The sequence below is a fragment of the Vanacampus margaritifer genome, chromosome 5 (assembly GCF_051991255.1).
Source record: "Vanacampus margaritifer isolate UIUO_Vmar chromosome 5, RoL_Vmar_1.0, whole genome shotgun sequence".
NCBI classification, from domain to species: domain Eukaryota; kingdom Metazoa; phylum Chordata; class Actinopteri; order Syngnathiformes; family Syngnathidae; genus Vanacampus; species Vanacampus margaritifer.
The window spans coordinates 5,551,112-5,573,664 of record NC_135436.1 but is presented as its reverse complement, the minus strand read 5'-3'; the positions used below and the strand labels follow the sequence as shown (position 1 = coordinate 5,573,664).

At 39.1% G+C, this 22,553-nt stretch overlaps 2 protein-coding genes across 3 annotated transcripts in view; both read right to left on the bottom strand.

The window, feature by feature from the left end:
* Nucleotides 1-210: 210 nt before the first annotated feature.
* Nucleotides 211-10,934, bottom strand: LOC144052000 (zinc finger BED domain-containing protein 5-like). 2 transcript variants are annotated; one of them, XM_077565718.1, is made up of 2 exons: nt 4,192-10,934; nt 211-2,781 (listed from the first exon to the last, which is right to left on the bottom strand). In XM_077565718.1, exon 1 carries the CDS (start codon nt 10,384-10,386, stop codon nt 8,680-8,682), a length of 1,707 nt encoding a protein of 568 aa, XP_077421844.1. In that variant the 5' UTR covers nt 10,387-10,934; the 3' UTR covers nt 211-2,781; nt 4,192-8,679. The 2 variants fall into 2 exon arrangements, with proteins under 2 accessions (XP_077421844.1, XP_077421845.1); XM_077565719.1 differs by having other exon boundaries at nt 4,747-10,934.
* Nucleotides 10,935-21,755: 10,821 nt separating this feature from the next.
* Nucleotides 21,756-22,553, bottom strand: part of LOC144052053 (sodium- and chloride-dependent GABA transporter 2-like) — a 36,455-nt gene continuing 35,657 nt past the window's right edge. Inside the window, exon 12 of the mRNA XM_077565817.1 lies at nt 21,756-22,192. Within this exon, the coding sequence (XP_077421943.1) occupies nt 22,031-22,192 (162 nt within the window). The 3' untranslated portion in view covers nt 21,756-22,030. The remainder of the gene's footprint in view (nt 22,193-22,553) is intronic.

Sequence of the window (22,553 nt, the reverse complement as noted above, 5' to 3'; positions counted from 1 at the left end):
GCCAATATTTAATTCAAATAGGAGTAATGTTACATTGGAAAATTAAACTCAAGTAGAAATTAAAAGTGCAGAAAAAATACTTGCACAAATATTTAAGTACTGTGAGTGATGAGTAAGCTAAGAGTGTATATACATATATATATTGAAGGAATATTTTGATTACTATATTAAGTGTAATCTTTGCGTGTTCCAAAATAATTGTATTCGAGATCTGATGAAGAAGGTTCCTTGCAAGGATTTATTTAGAAGCTTCTAAAGACAAAGTCAGGACACCACATCTGAATGCAACGTGGGGCCCCAAGTCTTTAACAGTCTACAGAACATCGACTCATTTATACTCAAAAGATAAAAGGTTCCTCTTCCCGCCTCTTGATTGAACAAAGGACAGACATGTCGACTCCTAGTTGAACAAATGTGTGATGTTGTTAGTAAGCAGACATTTACATACAGACATGTCGACTCCAGGTTGGACAAAGGGGTAATGTTTTTAGTAAAGACATTTACATACAGTTCCCCTTCTTGACTGGGGGAACAGATGCAATCAAGATCTGACCCCAGACTTTTAGTCTCTAATGACAAAAGACTCTGATAACATCATGCAAATTCCTATCTTCAATAGCTTTGAGGGTAAGAGGATCAATAAGAGTTCACAAAATCACCATCCCACTGTATTCTTTTAAATACTCATGATTATATCACATCTATATGCTTTATAAGTAAATTCAAAAACAGTAAAATTATAAATTGAAAATATTAAATGTCTTCAGTCCTACCATTGAACTTCTATAAAATCAAAAAGCGGACATTTAATCCCACAATAGTCTAGAGAGAAAATCCAGCGTGAATCTTGATCGTCGCAAAATGAAGCAATGTTTATGTGTGGAGTTTAGAAATAAGAATAGCAGGTAAGAGAGAGAGAGAGAGAGAGAGAAAGATAGATAGAGGGGCTTAGCAGTCAAAATTCAGTTTGATTCATTAAAAAATTCGGTGGAAGGGGCATAATAAATGTGAGGCATAACACTATGTGATGTGGTTAAGTGTCACGACGCAATAGCAGATGTGTCCGTCCCTCGAAGCCATCTCGTGATGAAGGTCTTTGTTGAATGAAAAGTGCGTTCGACAGTTGGTCAATTATTATTATTTTTTTTTTAAAGAGGTGTTTGTCAGCCTCTTTCTGAACCTGGCACTCCTCAATAGCCAGAGATTCAAAAATTGACACACTCTGGGATCACTATTTGGGAAAAAGTGATCCAATCATGAAATGATGCTCAGGGAAAAGCACTTGAACGAATCTTCTTTGATAATAGTGCCATGGAAAAGCACTGGACATCATCCTCCTCGAACAGACAGGCGCGCATCTGGATCAGCAGCTTAGTCAACCCCCTCGGTCGGGGTCAATTGATGTGATTGATGAGCCTGGGACCTCATGTGGCTCACATGTAGTGGATGTGGCCCCCACCATTATGATCAGCAAACCAATCTGTGTGCAAAATCATTTTCATTTAGTCACTCATAACATACATAGTCTCCATTCTTTACTTTGAAAAGAGCACCTGTTTTTTTTTGTTAGCAAATGTTAATTGTTTCTATATCTTATGAAGTTTTGTTTTTTCAAATGGGTTTGTCTGATCCAATATTCCTAGGAAACCCTTATGATTGTAGATAATGATTAATCAAATATTTTACCATGATATTTACTGTTGTAGATTTAGCATAAATGTGCTCTTTGTCGTACATCAAATTTCTGCATTTTTAACGCTGGTTTCTTATTATAGCAGTGTAAATCATTTAAAAACAACATCATCTTAACCCAGAACTATTCATGTCCGGCTGGGCCATAAACAGTCTGAGAAGAGATTTATATATATACTTATACCTTAAATAAACACTGCAGTCCTGCAGTTCATTTTTAACAACTTGTCTCATGAAAAAATGTCACCCAGGTGTCTCAATGTTCCTTCCACACCTAAATGGCATATTCCATGGGCTCTAGAAATTATACTTTTCAATTGTTTCTGAGATGGAACATACTTACCGTATTTCTGCTATAAGGGTCGTCTTTTGTCATCTTTGTAGAACTTACTTTCCTCCAAGTCCAATCCTCTCCATTCTCCGCCTGTAAATTCCTCACACCAAACTTCATTCTCACATCAGACTTCCTTTTCAATGATACTGAAGGAATTTAAGGAATTTTGTCCTCTTTGCGTGTTCCAAAATGAAGATAGGTTTAATGTAAGAAAAATACACCTTTTGCAAAAATGATTTAATAAAAAAAATAGAGTCTCTGGACAAATAACTGCCTCTAATTCATCACTTAATCATCGTGGGATTCAGAGCGTCAAATGTGTTCTTCTACGTGTACAATAGCTTCTTATAGTTAAAAAGACCTCCTCCTTTTCCCAAAATATAATACCAAATCAATTAATAAGTGTGATAGCTTTCAATTAATATTTTCAAAGATACCTAGTCCATTTTTTGGTCAAACATCAAAGCATAAATTATTTTTTAATTACATAACAACTTTTAAATATGTCAAAAATGTTATCCTCCCAAATGGCTCTCCATGGAAGGTCCAATCTCCCAGGGAATCGTACTCCTTATCTGAAATGAGACTTCAATTGTCGAATTCAAAGGTTAATATTACATTCAGGAGAGATTAAGAATTATTTTCCTACTATAAATATGGGAATAGCCCTTTTTAAATTATAATTAACACATTACTTAATCCCCAGGAAGGCACTTTAGTGGGAATTCCGTCTTTAATGGGCGTGTCTCCTGATTCTGAAAAGATATTTAAAATTTATTAAACAATGTTCTCACGCACAAACAAAATTATAAGAGAAAAAACAATCATCTATATAAAGAATTATTCCACATGGTAGCTATTCAAATTGTTCGTTTTTAGTTATTATTATTATTATTAAAATAAGAGTAGAGACTCAACTATTTAATCTAAAAACAATCCCAGAAAAATTAAATATATATTTTCTCATTAAACTTTAAAAGCAGATTAACAATCACACAATTAACATTACCTTTTATAAAAACATTTTATTTGACCTCATTACAAAGATTGATGGCTGTTGGCATTTTTTAATTTGAAAAAGGGGACATCTGGTGGTCAAAATGAGTCACAGCAACTAAAATTTCCAGTTGACTCACGTCATTAATTTATTAAAGGGTGACACCTAGCGGTCAGCTAGAGTCATAGCAACTACAATCAGTCAAAGTTATTTATGTTCTATAAGCATAAGATATGCATCTAAATTTTATAATATCTTAAAACTATACCTTTCTATGTTATTTGTGTATTAATATCCGTTCGTTTTATATCAAACATAATTTTAAATATGACGTATTTGCACTCGTGAAGCCAGTTTAAGTATTCAACATTAGTGCTTAAGAAATTTATATAAGGGGCTTATAAAATCAGTTACGGCAACAATTTATATAATGTCGTTCAATTATTTAACGCAGACGCTTGCCGGTTTTAGCGTTAGAAGTTTTATTAGTAATTTTACCGTCTAATTAATTTATCCCGTTGAGCGCTTATTAAACGGTTTCATTTGTTTTATTACGTAAATTCAAAATCATACGAGCTGTTTGTATGAAACAATCGAAAGTCAATATTACAGCATTAATCATCATTTAATACACTTTTCTTAAAGTTACGTCCGGGATATTCCTCTATATTAAAATACATATAACTCTAATACTTTTTCTAATCCGCGGTCGGCGTTTACGGAAATACAAAGTTAAACTACCGCCCCCAAAACCATCGAACAAATGTCATATCTTATTAGAATAAACTAACCTTTTCCACAATATAATCAAGTCCCGTCGTTCAATATTAAATAAATTTTAAGTCATTATTCAACGGTAATATTTTAATCCGGAACCTTTAATTCCGTCTAGCGGATTTAATATCAGGTCAAATCATTTAGTCCTTCAGAATAAAAGTGTACCGTAGCCCCAACATTTTAAGTCATTATTTAAAGTTATATAAATGGTTATAACTTCACAAAAATACCTAAAGCTAGTATTCTAGCATTATTCATCATTATTTTATCCAAAATACACGATTATGTGTCGTTTTTATTCCACTCGTAAACGCGTTCTTATATCTCGTATTTTACCTCGAACGCCCGGCGGCGCAAGCCTCAACGTCCTCCATCAATAAAATTAACTTACCGTAGCTTATAACGGCGCCATAAGATTCATTCCACCGCAATCGTGCAACCAGTCGTGCAATTATTTTATTCCTCGTCTTTTATTTCATGGTTCTCCTCTGACACCAGCGCATGCGCACTCAACCTTTCCTAGCGTCATCCCGTAGTTTGACGGAAGCTTTTCGGGCCAAAATATCATATTACGCGCTCGAATAAAGCGTCCATTTTTGTAGTTTCAAATAGTGACCATACTTTATATTAATTATTGCCCGTGTCTTATAGCTTATTATATTATATTATATTATAGTTGAGTCGTATTAATATTTATTAATGAAGTGACGTCTCACTTATAACAGAATTAGTCGACAAAATAGCTCTTTGCGCCCCCGTAAAAACAATAACAATGACGTCGACTATTCTACCACATACAAATAATACACAACAAATATCATGATCTTATCTCAAAATAATAAATACCGCTTTAAGTCAATTACGGAGCAGTCTCTCGACTAATATAGCCTGTCTGTTCACAATTACTCGATTCAATTGTGCAGAAACCCCTCGTAACGTTACGTACCAATCTCTGGTAATATATCCTCATTTGCGCATTCATCTTTCTGTTGTCTGTCAGCTGAACAGATCTGTCCATGAATATCCATATTCAATCATCCAAGGACCTCGCGATTGATCACAAAACGGCGTATCAACTCCGCTTATTGCCAACCTGACTACCAAAGCTGAATATATATGTTCTCAGATCTTAACGACATCAATCAGGGCTGTACAATTCCGCTGTATATTTCGTAGTTCCTCCGCAATTTCATCTGAGAACCTCCCGTTTGCGTTTAACAAACTGAATTCCTTGCACAAGGACCTTTAAACAAATTATCCAAAGTGCCTCTCGCCTGCGTGAACACAGCTATTTTCCATTTCAGCTTCTATTTTATGCAAGGAATTTATGTCAATTTCCCAAGCATCTCTCGTCTTGTAAGAACAGAAAATGTACCTCAAAACTGACTACCAAGCAATTGCGTACAACTCCACGTGCAGCTTTTATTATACAAGGAAATTATGTCAATCTTCCAAGCATCCCCCGTCTATAAAAACACAATTATTATTAATTTAATAATTATTAAACAAAATGCTTCCCAGACTGACTTCCGAGCGATCGCGTACAATCTAACGTGACAGCATTTCCGTATACTATGCTACGTCACCACGTGTATAGTTCAAACACCGTGGTAAAATCCGAAATCTGGAACTTCGCGTCCAACCACACGACTTCAAAATTTATCACTATTTCTCTTACACAAATTCCATCCTCAATATAATTTTGCAAGACGAATTTATCAGCCGCAGCGTTCTCAGACAGACAGAACTCCTAAAACGTGGATAAAGTGTCCACTTACCTTGATTAATATGGCCGAGAGTTCCATTCGTCTGTGAACGCACCGCCACAAACCGTCGTTTTACGTCGGTTTCACCAATTGAAGGAATTTAAGGAATTTTGTCCTCTTTGCGTGTTCCAAAAATGAAGATAGGTTTAATGTAAGAAAAATACACCTTTTGCAAAAATGATTTAATAAAAAACAGAGAGTCTCTGGACAAATAACTGCCTCTAATTCATCACTTAATCATCGTGGGATTCAGAGCGTCAAATGTGTTCTTCTACGTGTACAATAGCTTCTTATAGTTAAAAAGACCTCCTCCTTTTCATTTGTAGAATAAACATACTCTCTGGTACTTTTCCGTGAGCAGATGGCGTAAACAAGGTCAGGTGGATGTTTTTGAGACAGAATGTGTTATATAGTTGAAGGATTTTCCCATAGCAAAATCTCACAAACAAGTTGAACCAAATTTACGGTGGCCATGACTGATGAAGAAAGTAAAGAGTGTGTGTGTGTGTTATTTCAAAACTAATTCTGTTTTCATGACCGAGATGTGCGTGTACAGATAAAACAAGGAATTTTGGACCAATCAGTGTGTACCAGCCTAAGGAGTGTGTGTGTTTTTGAGACAAATTCTGGTTCAAGGGATAAATGTGTTTTCGCACAAAGTGCTGAGAAGGAACTTTTTAGACTAAATAGTATGTCCCAGCTTAAGGCCAGGCCATACGAGGTCAACATCATGTGCTCTGCTCAGGACACAAAACATTTCGACAAGGTTAATATGAAAAATTTAAATATTCATAATGTGTAACAATAGTTGATATATGAAATTAGGTATTAAAATGTTATAATATCTTTCAATACACAGACAGACCATTCTCACCTCAGACTTCCTTTTCAACAATACACAGACAGACCAGTCATTCCCCCATCTGATAAAATCAACTCTGATCTTTTTCAGACATGTATTTGAAAACTGTAGCAGCGAACAGATGCCGCTTCAAAGAGGAAGAAAAACAGACACCTTGTGTCCTGTAGATTAGAAAAACAACCAAATTGGGACAATTTGGCCAACACCAGAACTACAAGAAGATCTCCAGCTGAGCTAGCCAGGAGCCATAAAAACAAAAGCCTTTGAGGCAAGAGTTTGTAATGTAAATTTGAATCCTGTTCAGGCAACTTAAAGTGAGAAAAACAACTCAAGCAGATGTAAATTAAGATACTGCAGCGGAGGACTTTTAGGGTCAGGAAGAGAAGAGAAAAAGATTTAAAATAACCCCATTAATCTATTTCAGGTCACAAATCTTCCAAATATCTGCCATCACAACTAGTAAAAGAAACGAGTTATAATCAGAAAAACAAGACAAAATCCCTACTTTAAACCAACCAAAAAGTATTCTTAAAATGCTAATTAACCTCACCTCTTCTACAGAGTAGTGGGGGCTTGTAAAACACAGCAGGGAACTTTGCCTTTGTGCATTCCCCGTGGGATCCAAAGATCAGTGCTGTTGAGCTTAATCAAAATTAAAAATTTATTTCGCCGTAGGTGTTCCAAATCTATGAGTCCAATCTAGAAGCTAAAATTTAAAAGGAAAATGGTCAAAAAATTAGAAGACGAAATTCAACAAGCATCAAACAACGGAAAAATTAGTATTAAAGATTAAAATAAATTTTATACTACCCTAATTCACATAAGCTGTTCTCAATTTCCGAAACTGCGTTGCTATAGATCACATCTCCTTTTCCGACACAGTACAGAGTGCAAACTGTACTCAAACAGACCAAAATATGACTCAAGGGGCTAATCTCAGATGACTCGAGAACTTTGAGTCCACAACTGGAGTTCATATTACTTCCTGTCCTTGTAGATAGCAGTTTATGCAGGGCAAAGTTCAAAGCAAGCCTTAGCTGTCACTGGAGACCCCTGACAGTTTCATCAAGACGGCTGTGATGAGAGTTCGAGATGTCTGCTCAAAGAGTTGATGGACATTTTGCTCAGATAATTCATAAGAGTCATTGAACAGTCACAGGGCGAACGGATTTACAGTGTACCATCCTTTTCGCAGTCCGTGTGATCACTTCCCCCCCGAAAGTGACCATTGTTCAGTTCGCCGTCCACTCTGTGCACCAAGCAGAGCAGGAGGTCCATATTCCCAACAGCCAGGTTATTCCAGCACGTTTGAGACACCCAAGAACAACACCTCTCGTCAAAGATTGAACCTGCCTGAAACATTTATACACTCGGAACAGACAGAGGGAGATGAGATCATAGCAAGAGATCCTATCTGCTTGTTGTAATTAAAAAAAATAATAATTTTCTCAAAAAAATATGTATTTTGTAGTTTAATTTAAATTTGATCACTACACTATAGCAAGTAGTAGTACTATATTTACGCATATGTCTACCATAGACATCTTCTTCATTACATGTTACCTCAAATTATGCTTAAAATGTGACAGCTCACAGTCACCCTGGCCACTTGGTGAGAAGTCCTCTCCAGACTTCTAGAATGGGACTCAGATAAGGACAAAGGTTAAATCATTTTCACACCTACGAATAAGTTATCAGAGATGCAGGGGAAATATAAAAATCAAAAATGAAAAGTCTATTTCAATTAAAATTTGGTTTTATTACTTATTCAACTATATTAAAATTTGGTTTTATTACTCATTCAACTATAAAACACACAGATCTGATTTTAAAAATAATATGATAGTGGCCTGTAGTTATCATCTAGACCAGTGTTTTTCAACCTTTTTTGGGCCAAGGAACACTATTTTCTTCGAAAAAATCTCAAGGCACACCACCAGCTGACAATGTTAAAAATTAAAACTCTGTTGCCTATATTAACAATATAAAGCCATTCTTGTCAAAGTTACCTCAATATGAATCAAATAAACAAAAAGAAAAAAGTGTTTTGTCATCTTTTTTATGTTTACTCAGTGTGAAACCTGGGCCTGTTTGGATGAACACAGAGAAGATATTCTGTCAGGAATCGACGAGAGGCACACACGAAGCTCTTCCTCAACAGCTCTCAGTCTCTCTCTGTTCTTTGTTTTTATGGCAGTCAGACTTGAAAAGCTCACCTCGCACAGATATGTCGTGGAAAATGGGAGCAATGTCAAAATGCTTTGTTTGCCAGAATGGGGTATTCCTTGGCAGTAGCCAACCAAAAACTGTCCAAAGGCAGATCAGCAAAGCTTAGCTTTAAACCACGATTTTGTCTCAGTTCAGTTAGTTGCTCATGCTCCTGTAAAGTCATGTCCTTTCCAACTGATACTGAACTGTATGGGTCCCTGACCCAGTCAAGGCTTTCAGTTGAGGTTGAAGAGAAATAAAATGACATCTTTTCCTCAAGCATTTTCAAATGTTTAACTATTATCTCACACGATGCAGCAGTGTTAAAATCTTGCAGTTTCTTGGTAAGTGGGAACATGTCGAGGTTGCCACGTTCCACATATTGTTGCCAGAGGTGCAACTTTGAACGAAATCCATTTATTTTATCTTTACTTGTAAGGAAGTTTTCATTTCGACCTTGCATTCGTGTGTTCAGATCATTCAGATGATGAAAAATATCTGCCAGGTATGCCAGCTTTGCACACCACTCATCACTTGCAAGCAGCTTTGCGTAATCGGACTTCTCATTTGTCAGAAACAATTTAAGTTCCTCTCGCAGTTCGTACACCCTGGCGAGCACCTTGCCGCGCGACAACCATCGAACCTCCGTATGAAACAGCAACGCTTTATGCGTCGCTCCCATTTCTTCACACAAAACTGCAAATATGCGACTTTTCACAGGTCGTGACTTAACAAAGTTCACCATGCGCACAGCATCATCCAACACAGGAACTAGGTCGGCTGGTAAAGTCTTGGCTACGAGGGCCTCGCGGTGTAAAAAACAGTGCGTAACAATCACATCTGGGTTCCTCTGCTTCACTCGGCTTACAAAGCCTTTGATGCGCCCGACCATGGCCGCAGCTCCATCAGTGCAGACACTTGTGCAGTCTTCCCACTTAAGTCTTCCTTTTTCAAGGTATTCTGATGTGACGCGAAAAATTTCCTCTCCTGACGTTTTTTCTGGCAATACCTTGCAAAAAAGGAAGTTTTCTCTGATCGCGTCTCCATCCACAAAACGCACATTGGCCAATAGTTGAGCATGTCCACTAATATCAGTAGACTCATCCAGTTGCAATGCAAATTTCTCACTGATCCGGATCTTTTCCAAAACCACACTTTCAATGTCTGCAGACATGTCATCAATACGTCTGGAAATTGTGTTATCTGAGAGAGGAACTTTGGCTATTTCCTTAGCCGCTTCAGGTCCGAGCATCTCATTCACAATAGCTTTGCAGGCTGGCAGTATCAATGTCTCTGCCACAGTGTGGGATTTTTTTGACTTAGCAACCAGTTCAGCGACGTGGTAGCTAGCTTTCAGGGCTTTCTCGTTTACCTTTGTGGTTTTCCTCATAAAAGTTGTCTGTTTCTCCATGTGTTCACGCAGACGAACAAAATAGCCCACATCCTTGTTTTGGAGAGAAGGGTGTTTCGTTTGGAGATGGCGTTTAAGCTTACTTGGCACCATAGCACTGTTTGATAGCCTTTCACCACACACCAGGCACAACGGTATCGGTTTCGTCTCATCCCCGGTAAAGGTAAATCCAAGTGAAAGATAGCTTTCGTTGTACTGTCGCGCGCTAGAGGCCTTGGTCGAGCTCGCCGTCTTTGCTGTCTTTTGACCACCACTCATACAAGGGCCTTCATCTGGGTCCGAATTCTGTCCAGGGTCCGGTTCGGAGTTAGCATTTTTCCTTTTCAAAAACTTTTGCATCACTGTCACCGTTTTGTTTTGCTAGGCACCTGCCGCCATCCATGCATCACTAATCCTTGTTTCAAAGTAGAGGGCAATCAACAACTAGCGACGTGCTGCCACCTACAGGCGAAGATTTATGATTACTGCCACTCTTCCGCCACACTGCTCTCACAGCCGACAACAACACGTTATTGGCAGATAATAATTAATTTGTTTCTAAAAAATGTTTTTAGACCAATTAAGTGAAATTGGATAATTTCCCATGGCACACCTGACTATATCTCACGGAACACTAGTGTGCCGCGGCACAGTGGTTGAAAAACACTGATCTAGACCTCTATATCTTTCCGCATTCTTCTCTTACCTAGAAAAGAGAAAAACTCCCATTACAGGACACATTGCCCTCTGACTCCTATTTCACACACAAATCCCACAAGATGACAACAAAGTGTCACTTTGACACAACAGACTACAAGTCTCCCAAATGGAGACAATGGGAGAGGGGAAAGAAAAAAACTTATCACACCCCCCTCCCCACAGGAGACAAAGAGGAGAGAGAGAGAAGTGTGTGTGTGGGGGGGGGGGGGGGGGGTTGGTGGAAGAAAAACTTATCATACACACTCCCCTGTCCTTTTTATCTAGTTTAATTTAATTTTAACAGACAACAGTACAAATCACCACCTTCTTAAAACAGCAGCTCACGGCCCCCATCCTTTCAAAATATGCAGATTTCCTGCTACCATTCTTTTTCACCCTTTTTTGAGGACAAAGAAATTGGAGAGAGAGAAATTTTTTTTCCACCTCTTTTCCATTGAAACCTACTCTTTTCCACTTCCTACAAAATGTCATTCATATACATCCTATCTTATCTCACTCATTTTTGGAGACACAATATACAGCGGTATATTTTATATATATATATATATAATTCGCGCGGTAGCGTCTTACCAAAAACTCACCTCCTGCGCATGGCAACTCGTACGCTGGCAGAGCCGCTAGCTTAGCATCAGCCTCCTTGTTCTCAAAATCACTTAACACCGCCATCCGCGCAACTTTCACAGAGCTACCCAACGCTAACATTCTAGCACAAACCAACATTTAGTCCACGACCTTATATTGTAGGTAATCAGCGTCTAGCGCTGTTTTACACAATCAAGCTCCACGAACACACCACATTTTTCAACGGTGAGAACCAACCACTATCACAATTAGTGCGCATTCATACATTTAAAAGAGTTTCATACTTACGTTGACGCCGTGGTGGAAATGCGTCCAGCATCATGAACTCTACAGCCTTCACTGTTCGCTTAGCGACCACTTCTCTATCGACCGGAAGTGTATGCATCCATCCTTATTTACGGTCGAAATCTTTTGTCCATAATATCTAGTAATTAGTCGTTTTTAATATTTATAGTCAGTGACGTCTCACTTATGATACTACAATATAACAGATCAAAACTATTCTCAGTAATCCCCCCCAAAAATTTATATATATATATATATATATATATATATATATATATATATATATATATATATATATATATATATATATATATACAGACGCTCCCCAACTTACGAACGAGTTACGTTCCGAGCGATCGTTCGTAAGGTGAATTTGTTCGTAAGTTGCTTCAGTGCTATATTTTGTATTATAATTTATGTTTAAAGAGAATACGTACAGTACTGTACTACGTATGTTAGAGAGAGAGAGCGAGAGACACACACAGTATGTACATGTACGTAATAAGATAAATAAAATGAAGTTTAACTTACTTTTGGAAGATGTACTCGATGCTTAAGGATTTGATGGAGGAGGAGGAGGAGGAAGAGGAGGATTTTATATCATGAGAGGTTCTTCGTCGTCGCTAGAATGGGCTTCAAAAGTTACTTCCTCCTCCGTAACTTCAATGTAGGAAGAAGTTGAGGGTCGCGGAGAAGAAGATGAGGGTTGATGAGTATCTTCCTTGGAAGATTTACTAGAAACTGGCCGAAAGAAGCGATCTAACTACGATTGCACAGTTTTCTTCTTTTTTCATCATAAATGATGCGGTAGCACTGTATGGCATCATTCAATTGATTTGCAACCTTTGTGCAACGTTCAATATTTGGGTCTTGCTGCTCGAAGAGTGCAATGGCTTTATCTATGAGCGACAGGCGTTTCTTCTTCTTCCTCCTCCTCGACACGTTGCTGAGCCTCCAATGCTGGGTGAGCTCTCACAGCGCCAAGCGTCGGTATTAGCGGCGGAAAGAAGCACTACAGTACTCGGAAAAAGGTGCGCAATAAAAAATCTAACTTACAGCATCTCTTTCCGAACATTGTTTGACATGCGCGCATGCGCGCAGACATGTTCGTATGTACCGTTGTTCGTAACTCGAATGTTCGTAAGTAGGGGAGCGTCTGTATATATATATATATATATATATATATATATATATATATATATATTTTTTTTTTTTTTTTCAGAAAAATACAAACAAGACGAAAATAAACTAGATATTAAATACCTTCTGCGCGACTTTAATAAATATATCCAGGATCTTCACGGGCGGCTTTTCACACAGCTCTCGAACCGTAGAAATATATGGACGGCTAATATCACACCACACACCGTAGCGATATACGGGCGTTTAACACAGCAGTCGCCTCGTGTTATCAACACGGGCCGCTTATAGCACAACACACAACAGCACTCACATAGTGTGATCAACACTAGCGGCTAATATCACACCACAACAAAAACAGCCTATTCCTCCGTGGAACTCAATCTCTTATGCCGTTTCAAACGGCGGAGCACTTCTACTTGACGTCACTTCCGTACACAACGGGCTTCTTCACAGCTCTCACTCCGATGTGAATGATATCACACGAGCGGCTTGATTCAACACAACACACACACACACACCGAGGAATTATGTCCCACGGTTTAGTAATTCAACACAGCACACACACCGTGTGAATGATACCACACGGGCGGCTAATACACTCCGCACACCCCGTAGAATTATCCGGGCGGCTTATTCATACAAAAATAAAAATAAAAAGACAGCCTATTCCACCGCGGAACAAATCTCCCATGCATGGTTCAATGTCGTAGTAATTTTCAAAATCGAGGACTTTCGCGTCCCTCCGTAACAAATACGACTTTAACCCCCCTAACTTGTTCACAGATCCCAAATACAATCTAGCACAGACGAAATGCAACTGTATTGATCCTAAACAACCAGAATTTCTCTACGTGGATAAAATGTCCACTCACCTTGTTAATATTTTTGCGCTTTAGAAATCCGGTGTGCAGGACCAATCACAGCTGTTGCAAAAACGTCTCAATATGTCCACGTCGGGGCGTCACCATTTTGAAGGAATATTTTGATTACTATATTAAGTGTAATCTTTGCGTGTTCCAAAATAATTGTATTCGAGATCTGATGAAGAAGGTTCCTTGCAAGGATTTATTTAGAAGCTTCCAAAGACAAAGTCAGGACACCACATCTGAATGCAACGTGGGGCCCCAAGTCTCTAACAGTCTACAGAACATCGACTCATTTATACTCAAAATATAAAAGGTTCCTCTTCCCGCCTCTTGATTGAACAAAGGACAGACATGTCGACTCCTAGTTGAACAAATGTGTGATGTTGTTAGTAAGCAGACATTTACATACAGACATGTTGACTCCAGGTTGGACAAAGGTGTAATGTTGTTAGTAAAGACATTTACATACAGTTCCCCTTCTTGACTGGGGGAACAGATGCAATCAGGATCTGACCCCAGACTTTTAGTCTCTAATGACAAAAGACTCTGATAACATCATGCAAATTCCTATCTTCAATAGCTTTGAGGGTAAGAGGATCAATAAGAGTTCACAAAATCACCATCCCACTGTATTCTTTTAAATACTCATGATTATATTACATCTACATGCTTTATAAGTAAATTCAAAAACAGTAAAATTATAAATTGAAAATATTAAATGTCTTCAGTCCTACCATTGAACTTCTATAAATTTAAAAACCGGACATTTAATCCCACAATAGTCTAGAGAGAAAGTCCAGCACGAATCTTGATCGTCGCAAAATGAAGCAATGTTTATGTGTGGAGTTTAGAAATAAGAATAGCAGGTAAGAGAGAGAGAGAGAGAGAGAAAGATAGAGGGGCTTAGCAGTCAAAATTCAGTTTGATTCATTAAAAAATTCGGTGGAAGGGGCATAATAAATGTGAGGCATAACACTATGTGATGTGGTTAAGTGTCACGACGCAATAGCAGATGTGTCCGTCCCTCGAAGCCATCTCGTGATGAAGGTCTTTGTTGAATGAAATGATGGCCGGTGGGGTGCCTGGTGGGCCTGCAGTGCCCCGTCCTGCTGCGTTGGGTTGGGGGCGCGGGCCGCGTTGGGGTGGGGGGCGCTCCTGCTCCGGGGTTTGCTCTCCGGCCGGTGGCCCCTGCGGGGCCCGGGGGTCGTCCTTTGGCGTGGCCGCGGCCTGGGGGGCCCTGAGGTGTTGCGCTTGCTCTGTCCTGGCGGGGGTCGACGGCTCCCCTCTTTGGTGGAGATTTTCATGCATGCTTGATCCACCACACCAACATCTATCGAGACTCAGACACAATTTGTTTCTCCCTCAGGTCATTGATTCGGTGGAGGCTGGTGTCTGTGGATCTCACTCTGCTTCGTCTGTCCTTTCTACCTTTCCTCAGTTTCTCCTTTGGGCCCTTGAGGTTTCCCTGATTTGTTGGAGTTTAGATGTCTCTGGGGTTGGTGAAGGTTAGTGGCCCGGTGGGTGGTGTCTGGTCGGTGCTGGGCTTCGCTTTTCTTTCTTTTCTTTGGTCCCCCTTCGGGTCTCCTGGCGGCCCCACGACTCTGGCTGGATTTTGAAGTGTTCGGTTTAGGTGAACGGTATGGGAATTCTTTTTTTTTTTTCTTTCTCACGCACGCACGCACGCACGAACACACACACGCACGCATACACACACGCACAAACACACATACATAAAAAAAAAAAAAAAAAGGGAGAACAATGATGATGACATGTCAAATGATCAATACTGAGATCTCCCAGAAAAATAAAAAAGAAAAGAAAAAGAAAAAAGAAAAGAGTGGGCAGACTTTTTGGAAATAAATGACTCTCCAGACCTATCGCCATCTCTTCTCTGGGAAGCTGGGAAAGCAGTAATTAGAGGTAAAATTATATCATATTACTCTTATAAAAAGAAACAGGATCAAAAATTAGAAAAAGACTTGGAAGATAAAATTAAACAACTGACGGATGAGTACGCAATAAACCCAAATAACCAAATATGGACTGACTTACAAAATACAAAAATACAGTTAGACAATATGCTAACTAAAAAGACAGAGTTTATAATACAACAATTGAGATACAACAACTTTGAATATAATAACAAATCAGGTAAATTTCTTGCAAACCAACTTCAACGCAATCGGGAAAAATCTCTTATAATGGCTATTAAACGGACAACTGGTGAATGCACACAATCACCAGAAGAAATTAATCAAATTTTTTATAACTATTATCGTAACCTATACTCAGAAACTAACAAGCCTAACCCTGAGCATATTGAGGCATTCCTCAGTAGCTTAAATATACCTCAGTTAACTACTGAATATAAAGATATGTTAGATGCGCCACTCACTATAAACGAGTTGTACAGTGCTCTAGATAGTATGCCTAATTGCAAAGCACCTGGCCCGGATGGTTATCCGGCTATATTTTTTAAGCACTTCTGGTTAATGCTTGCTCCACTATTCTTAACAGTAGTAACAGAAATCAAAACTAATGGTTACATACGCCCACACATGAATACAGCAGCAATTAAACTTTTATTAGAGCCAGAAAAAGACCCCACCCTTCCATCAAGTTACCGTCCGATTTGACTAATTAACACTGATATTAAAATTATCACTAAGGCTTTCACATCTAGACTAGAAACAGTAATCTCGACAATCATTCATAGCGACCAAACAGGCTTTATTAAAGATTGTCACTCTACTAATAATATTAGGAGGCTCTTTAACCTTATTAGCATGTCACAGCGGCATGATAAAAAGGCAGTTATTATATCATTGGATGCAGAAAAAGCTTTCGACAAAGTTAACTGGTCCTTCCTCTTTGCTGTTTTAAATAAATTTGGCTTTGGGAAATCATTTATCCACTGGGTGTCAGTATTATATTATTCTCCTAAAGCTACAGTTACTACTAATGGGATTATATCTCAGAGTTTTACTCTACAGAGAGGCACAAGACAGGGATGCCCTCTGTCCCCTTTATTATTTGCAATATTTATTGAGCCACTTGCATTAGCCATACGCCAGGAAAGAAGGATTCAAGGAATTCACTCTGGGGTAACAGAACATAAAATTAATCTATATGCCGATGATATTTTACTTTATTTAGAAAAGCCTGCTATTTCGTTAGGGGAAGTATTCAACTCAATAACTAAATTCTCACAGTTGTCAGATTATTCTATTAACTGGACAAAATCAACACTTCTACCTATTACAGAAAATTCATGGAACCCTGCAAGCCAGAACCCACACTACTCATTTCCTGTAGGTAATTTAAAATACTTAGGCATAAAAATCGCACCTAAATTAACTGATTTAATTAATTTAAACTTTTCTCCACTTCTGGATAACATTTATAGTGACTTGGAGCGCTGGAATAATCTTCCTATTTCTCTAATAGGACGAATAGCCACCATTAAAATGAAAGTTTTACCCAAAATAAACTATTTTTTCTCAATGATTCCATTTAAACCTACGGCTAACTGGTTCCAGTTGTTGGACTCAGCCATTACAAAATTTTACTGGAATAAAAAAAAAGCAAAGATTAGTCTATCTACTCTTCAGAAAAGTTAATCCAAAGGTGGTCTAGAGGCACCAAACTTTATGTACTACTATATAGCTAACCAGCTACAATATATCATTCTATGGGCACAACCCAACAGAGATACTAACTGTTGGCTGGAACTAGAACAGAAGGATTGTAATAACCTCAGACTTCTAGATTTACTCTTTATTACAACATCGATTAAGCGACATAATTGTTTTAAAAACCAAATGATTTCCACCACCCTGACTGCCTGGTGGAAGGCACTAGAAATTACAAAAGCCCAAGTGGAGCCCTGTGGGCTCTCTCCCCTATGGCATAACCCCGACTTTCAACTTAACAAGCAATAGTTTTATTTAGGTTTGTGGGAGCAGAAAGGAATTACACATCTCCACCATCTCTTCTCAGATAATATGTTTATATCATATACATCCTTGCTCCAAAAATATAGAATAAAAAACGAAAATTTTTTACATTATCTACAAGTTAAAAATATGATAAAGAAACAAATTCCAACACTTCGGGGTACGCTCCAACCGCCTGTTTTAGCTAAAGATATTAACAAGCTTTCTCCGACAACAACAAAAAAACTTTCAAAAATATATGTTACTTTCATATACTGATAAAATGTCTTTACCAATCTCAAAATCGGAGACAGACTTGTCTATAGCTCCGGAATCTGACTTTTGGATTCAAGTTTGTGAAAACGTATTTAAAATGACAAAACACACACATTTACAACTTATCCAATATAAAAGTATTCATAGAACATACATTACTCAATATATGATGAAGAAAATGGGACTCTCAGACGCCGACATTTGTCTCCAGTGTTTACAAAACACTACAGACACTTATTTTCATGCTTTATGGTTATGCACTCCGGTTATGTATTTCTGGACTAAAGTCTTGGAAAAACTTTCCGCTATCTTGGACTGTAGGATACTTTTATCTCCAAACTTGTGTTTGCTAGGTGACCTAACAACAACTGACTTACCACGTAAACAATTTCAATCTACACTTGTAGCCCTTACTATCGCGAAAAAAACAATTCTTGTTAACTGGAAAAATAAACAAACTCTGAATATCGACCTATGGGCTAACCCCATAAATCACATTTTAATGGAAAAAATATCTGCCTCAAATAAAAACCAAATATCAAAATGTATAGAAACGAAAATAGTCTACGTATATAGAATCTTTTAACGTAAATCTGGTTACTTAAGTCTGCCTGTTAGCGAGAGCCATCACATCGCGATAACTTACATTGCTGTTTCTGTATTTGGCAATTTGTAACTAATGGTTGTGTTTTTATAGTCAGGAATCCAGTTTCTGCCAGCAGGATCGAGCAGACAACATTTAACGACACCTTACAGTCACCAACTCCTCAAGATTCACTTCCAATGGGTATTAAGGGTCAATATTCGGAATCACTGCATGCCAGTGGGTTAACTCTATAGGTGCTGTCCCCCCTGGCTGAGCGTGGGCGGCTCTGCCCCTCTGTTGGCTGCTTGGGGGGTGCTGCATTGCGGTGCTCTCCCTGGTGTCCAGGGCGACGTTGCCCCGACGCGGTTCGGGGCCTGTGGGCCTGGGGGCGGCTGGGTTGTGGTGGGTGGCGGGGGGAGCCGGGGCTGTGGGCCGGTGGAATGCCTGGTGGGCCTCCCGTGCCCCATTCTGCTGCGTTGGGTTGGGGGCGCGGGCCGTGTTGGGGTGGTGGGCGCTCTTGGCTCCTGGGTTTGCTCACCGGCTAGTGGCCCCTGCGGGGCCCGGGGGTTGTCCCTTGGCGCTGCCGTGGCCTGGGGGGCTCTAGGGGGTAGTGCTTGTTTTGTCCTGGCAGGGGTCGACGGCTCCCCTCTTTGGTGGAGGTTTTCATGCATGCCAGATCCACCACACCAGCATCTATCGAAATTCAAACACAATCTGCTTCTTCCTCTGGTCGTTGAATCGGTGGAGGCTGATGTCTATGGATCTCACTCTGCTTCTTCTATCCTTCCTTCCTTCCTTTCCTCAGTCTCTCCTTTGGTCTCTTGAGGTCTCCCTAATTTGTTGGAATTTAGATGTTTCTGGGGTTGGTGAAAGACTCTGGTTGGTAACCCGGTGGGTAGTAATGTCTGGTCGGTGCTGGATTTCACTTTCCTTTCTTTGATCCTTCCTCTGGTCTCCTGACAACCTCACGACTCTAGCTGGATTCTGAAGTATTCGGTTTAGGTGAACGGTATGGGATTTTTAATAGGTTTTAGGTGAACTAATGAGTACACACTCACATGCACGCACACATGCACACACACATACACACGCACATACAAAATGAAAATTAAAACAAATGATGATGACATGTCAAATCGGTAAAGTTACTGAAAGAACAAACCTGAGCTCTCAAAAAAATAAATAAAAAAAATAGATAGATTAATGGTGAACAAATCTGAAGAATACGAAAAACCATATACCCACCATGACTCATTCCATGTGTTTCATCATCATTATTCTGTTCATGGCAAGCACGGAAATGCCTCAGCATAGACAGTGTGTTGTTGTATGCCAATTGCTTAGTGCCCAACAAACATTTCACCTTGCAATGCAAATGACGTGAATTTTAACGTGTGTCATTCCATACTTGTATATTGTGTGAAATACCTTATCCGCAGAGATCTGCTCATAGTGTTGCCAAACCGGGGATAACCTTTTCTTGCAGGCTCCATGTCAAAAGAAAGCGTGTTAGTTACGTCAAAAATTGCGTCGCGCAAAACACCAGCGGACACCTAACTTTTGTAGAGAAGCATTGCGCTTTATATGCTATGCGAAACTTTGCAAAAGTCAAACCACTTCCTGAAACCCTGAAGTGTCACACGCCATCGGTGATGTCATTTGCCCGGAATGAATCACGCCTCGACACACGCTTTAGAACTTTCTTCCTGGATTACTAGACACACTTTGAAGCCTCGGCACATTACGTCCCATCACTACTTGTAAGTTCTTGAAGATTTTTTTGTTGTTGTACTTTGCCTTGTTGCCTTTTTGGACTGGCTCAAGTGTGTTTACAATTCCGCCTATTTGTTGCGTGCGTTTTTTGTTATTAATTTTTCTCTTGCCATTGCAAGATCTTTTTGTTGGAGTTTTGCCTGTGTGCTTTCGTTTTTGTTACTTATTTGTTCGTGTTTTGGGATCCACTAAAACCTTACAGGCATCAATGTTGATTTTAAACACTTAATTACAATTTGTTGTAATTACTTGACCTATAAGGAGCTACACTGCTGTTGATAACACCTCAGTTTACCCCTCCTCAAATGGTTAGGGTCTGGTTATTATCCTTGACAGCACTTTGTCATTCCAAGAAGACATCAATTACATCACACTCAGCCCACTTCCACATGTGCAACATCAATCGTTTTAACCTCTACCTTACTTCATACACAACCTATTTCCTTGTGAACAGCTGTCATATCCCGTGAGGATTATTGTAACTATTTGTTTTTTGCCAAATAGTCCAAAACTCTGCCACTCACATGCATTCCTTATCTAAACATATATTTTTATTTTACTAAATGGATTGTAACTCACTCTCACTATAGGAATTACAAGGAAGCTGGATGTGATCAGTAAGACAAAGGGCTGCGAAAAACTGTGGATAAAGAGCATCAACAACCACATTTACTAGACTGCAGCTTCCTGTACATCAGGTCCGGAGAGAATTGCCAGGTGGAAAGGAATTCTGAACCACGTGCTAGACATTTATACACACGAGGAGCCTTTCTATCCAATTTGTGAGCATGAGATCCGCAAGACAACAGACAAGTACAAATTGCTCCAAGCAGGTATTTCACCAACACAGAAGGATGTTGTAAAACTAAGTCCTCATGAGCAGACTTCATCCTTGGAATCTTTTCATCATCATCATCATTCGTTTGGCCCCCCAAAATGTTGTCTTTCCCCTCATTGGAATGCTGTGCAGGTAAAAAAAAATAAAACATGTATGTATATTTGACACTTGCTATGATTCCAATTGTATACAGTCTAAAAACAGTTGGGTCAAAAGTAAACGAACTGTGGGTCAAAGATGGACTAATACTCTACTTGGGTCTATTTGAGCCAACTATGAGTCAAGAAATTGGTCTTTTAGTGTAAAACAACTCATAAATATTGGTCAGATCCTTTACTTGGGTCAAAAAAATAGGATGATTTTGTATAAAAGTATATTGTATCGTATCGTATCGTATAAAACAGCCCGGAAAGTGGGGTCAAATTGACCCATAAAGTGGATCGGTCCATTTTTGATTCGTAATTGGTTTACTTTTGACCAAACTGTTTTTAGAGTGTACATTACTATTAGTCACACATTTTCCTAACATTTCAGACTATATCTTGCTGCAATGCATTACAATGAAAATGCTGAACGACCACAGGCAGAGACAAAGGAAGGTGTGCCTCGCTACAAACTGTCCTTTCCAAAAGTAATTCATAGGGAGTGCAGAGCCAAACTTCTCAAGACTCAGTCAACGTTTGGTAAGACTTCATTAAATTCAAACATTTATTTTTGGGTTTAAAAGTATTTGTCCCTATATATTACATGAAATATGTACAAAGACATAATAACATGAAAATACACACAGTTCAACCAAAGATATTTGTCCTTGTTGTATGTTACAGGCTATGTAGCAGACCTAATGGACCTCATTTTTTAAGAAATCTTTGCCAATCATTGGCATTGACCATACATTGACACAATTGACACATACATTGACACAATAATGGCCATGCCTGTCCCTGAGAAGCCCAGCATGAGAGGCCCGACAAGGTTGTTGCCAGCTATGTGTCAAGGTTCAGACGGGGGGCAGTTTAAACCCAGTGTGATGGCTGTCGTCCTCTGGAAACTCTGCGTGGATGCATTGGACCACGCACGCTGGAATCACCACCCTATTGGCCGCCCAAGGAGTCCCTAGCACCAGCTCACATAAGAACGATATGCTAGATACCTGAAACGACTATAATACATTTCAAATTTTAGTTTTTCAGTGTGGTTGTCTCATGGTTCACTTTAATTTCAGTCATTTCTGTTATGAATATCGGTTTACTTTTTTCTTAGAGCTTGAGAGTGTGTTCATAAGACTGTTAAATCCCTCTCAAACCATATCTTACCGGTGAATTTTTCTGTTGCGTAGTGACCCGTAATCTGCTCTGTAAATCTGCAGGGCATTTTGCAGTGAGTAGACATTCAGACAGGCAGACAGGCTCCAATCCTGGATGGTCAAAATTCTTGAAGTCTCCTCATAACCTAATGCAGTAGGTTTTTTGTGTGTGTTTTTTTCGATGGTAAGTATAATTGTTAGATTAATATATCCTAAT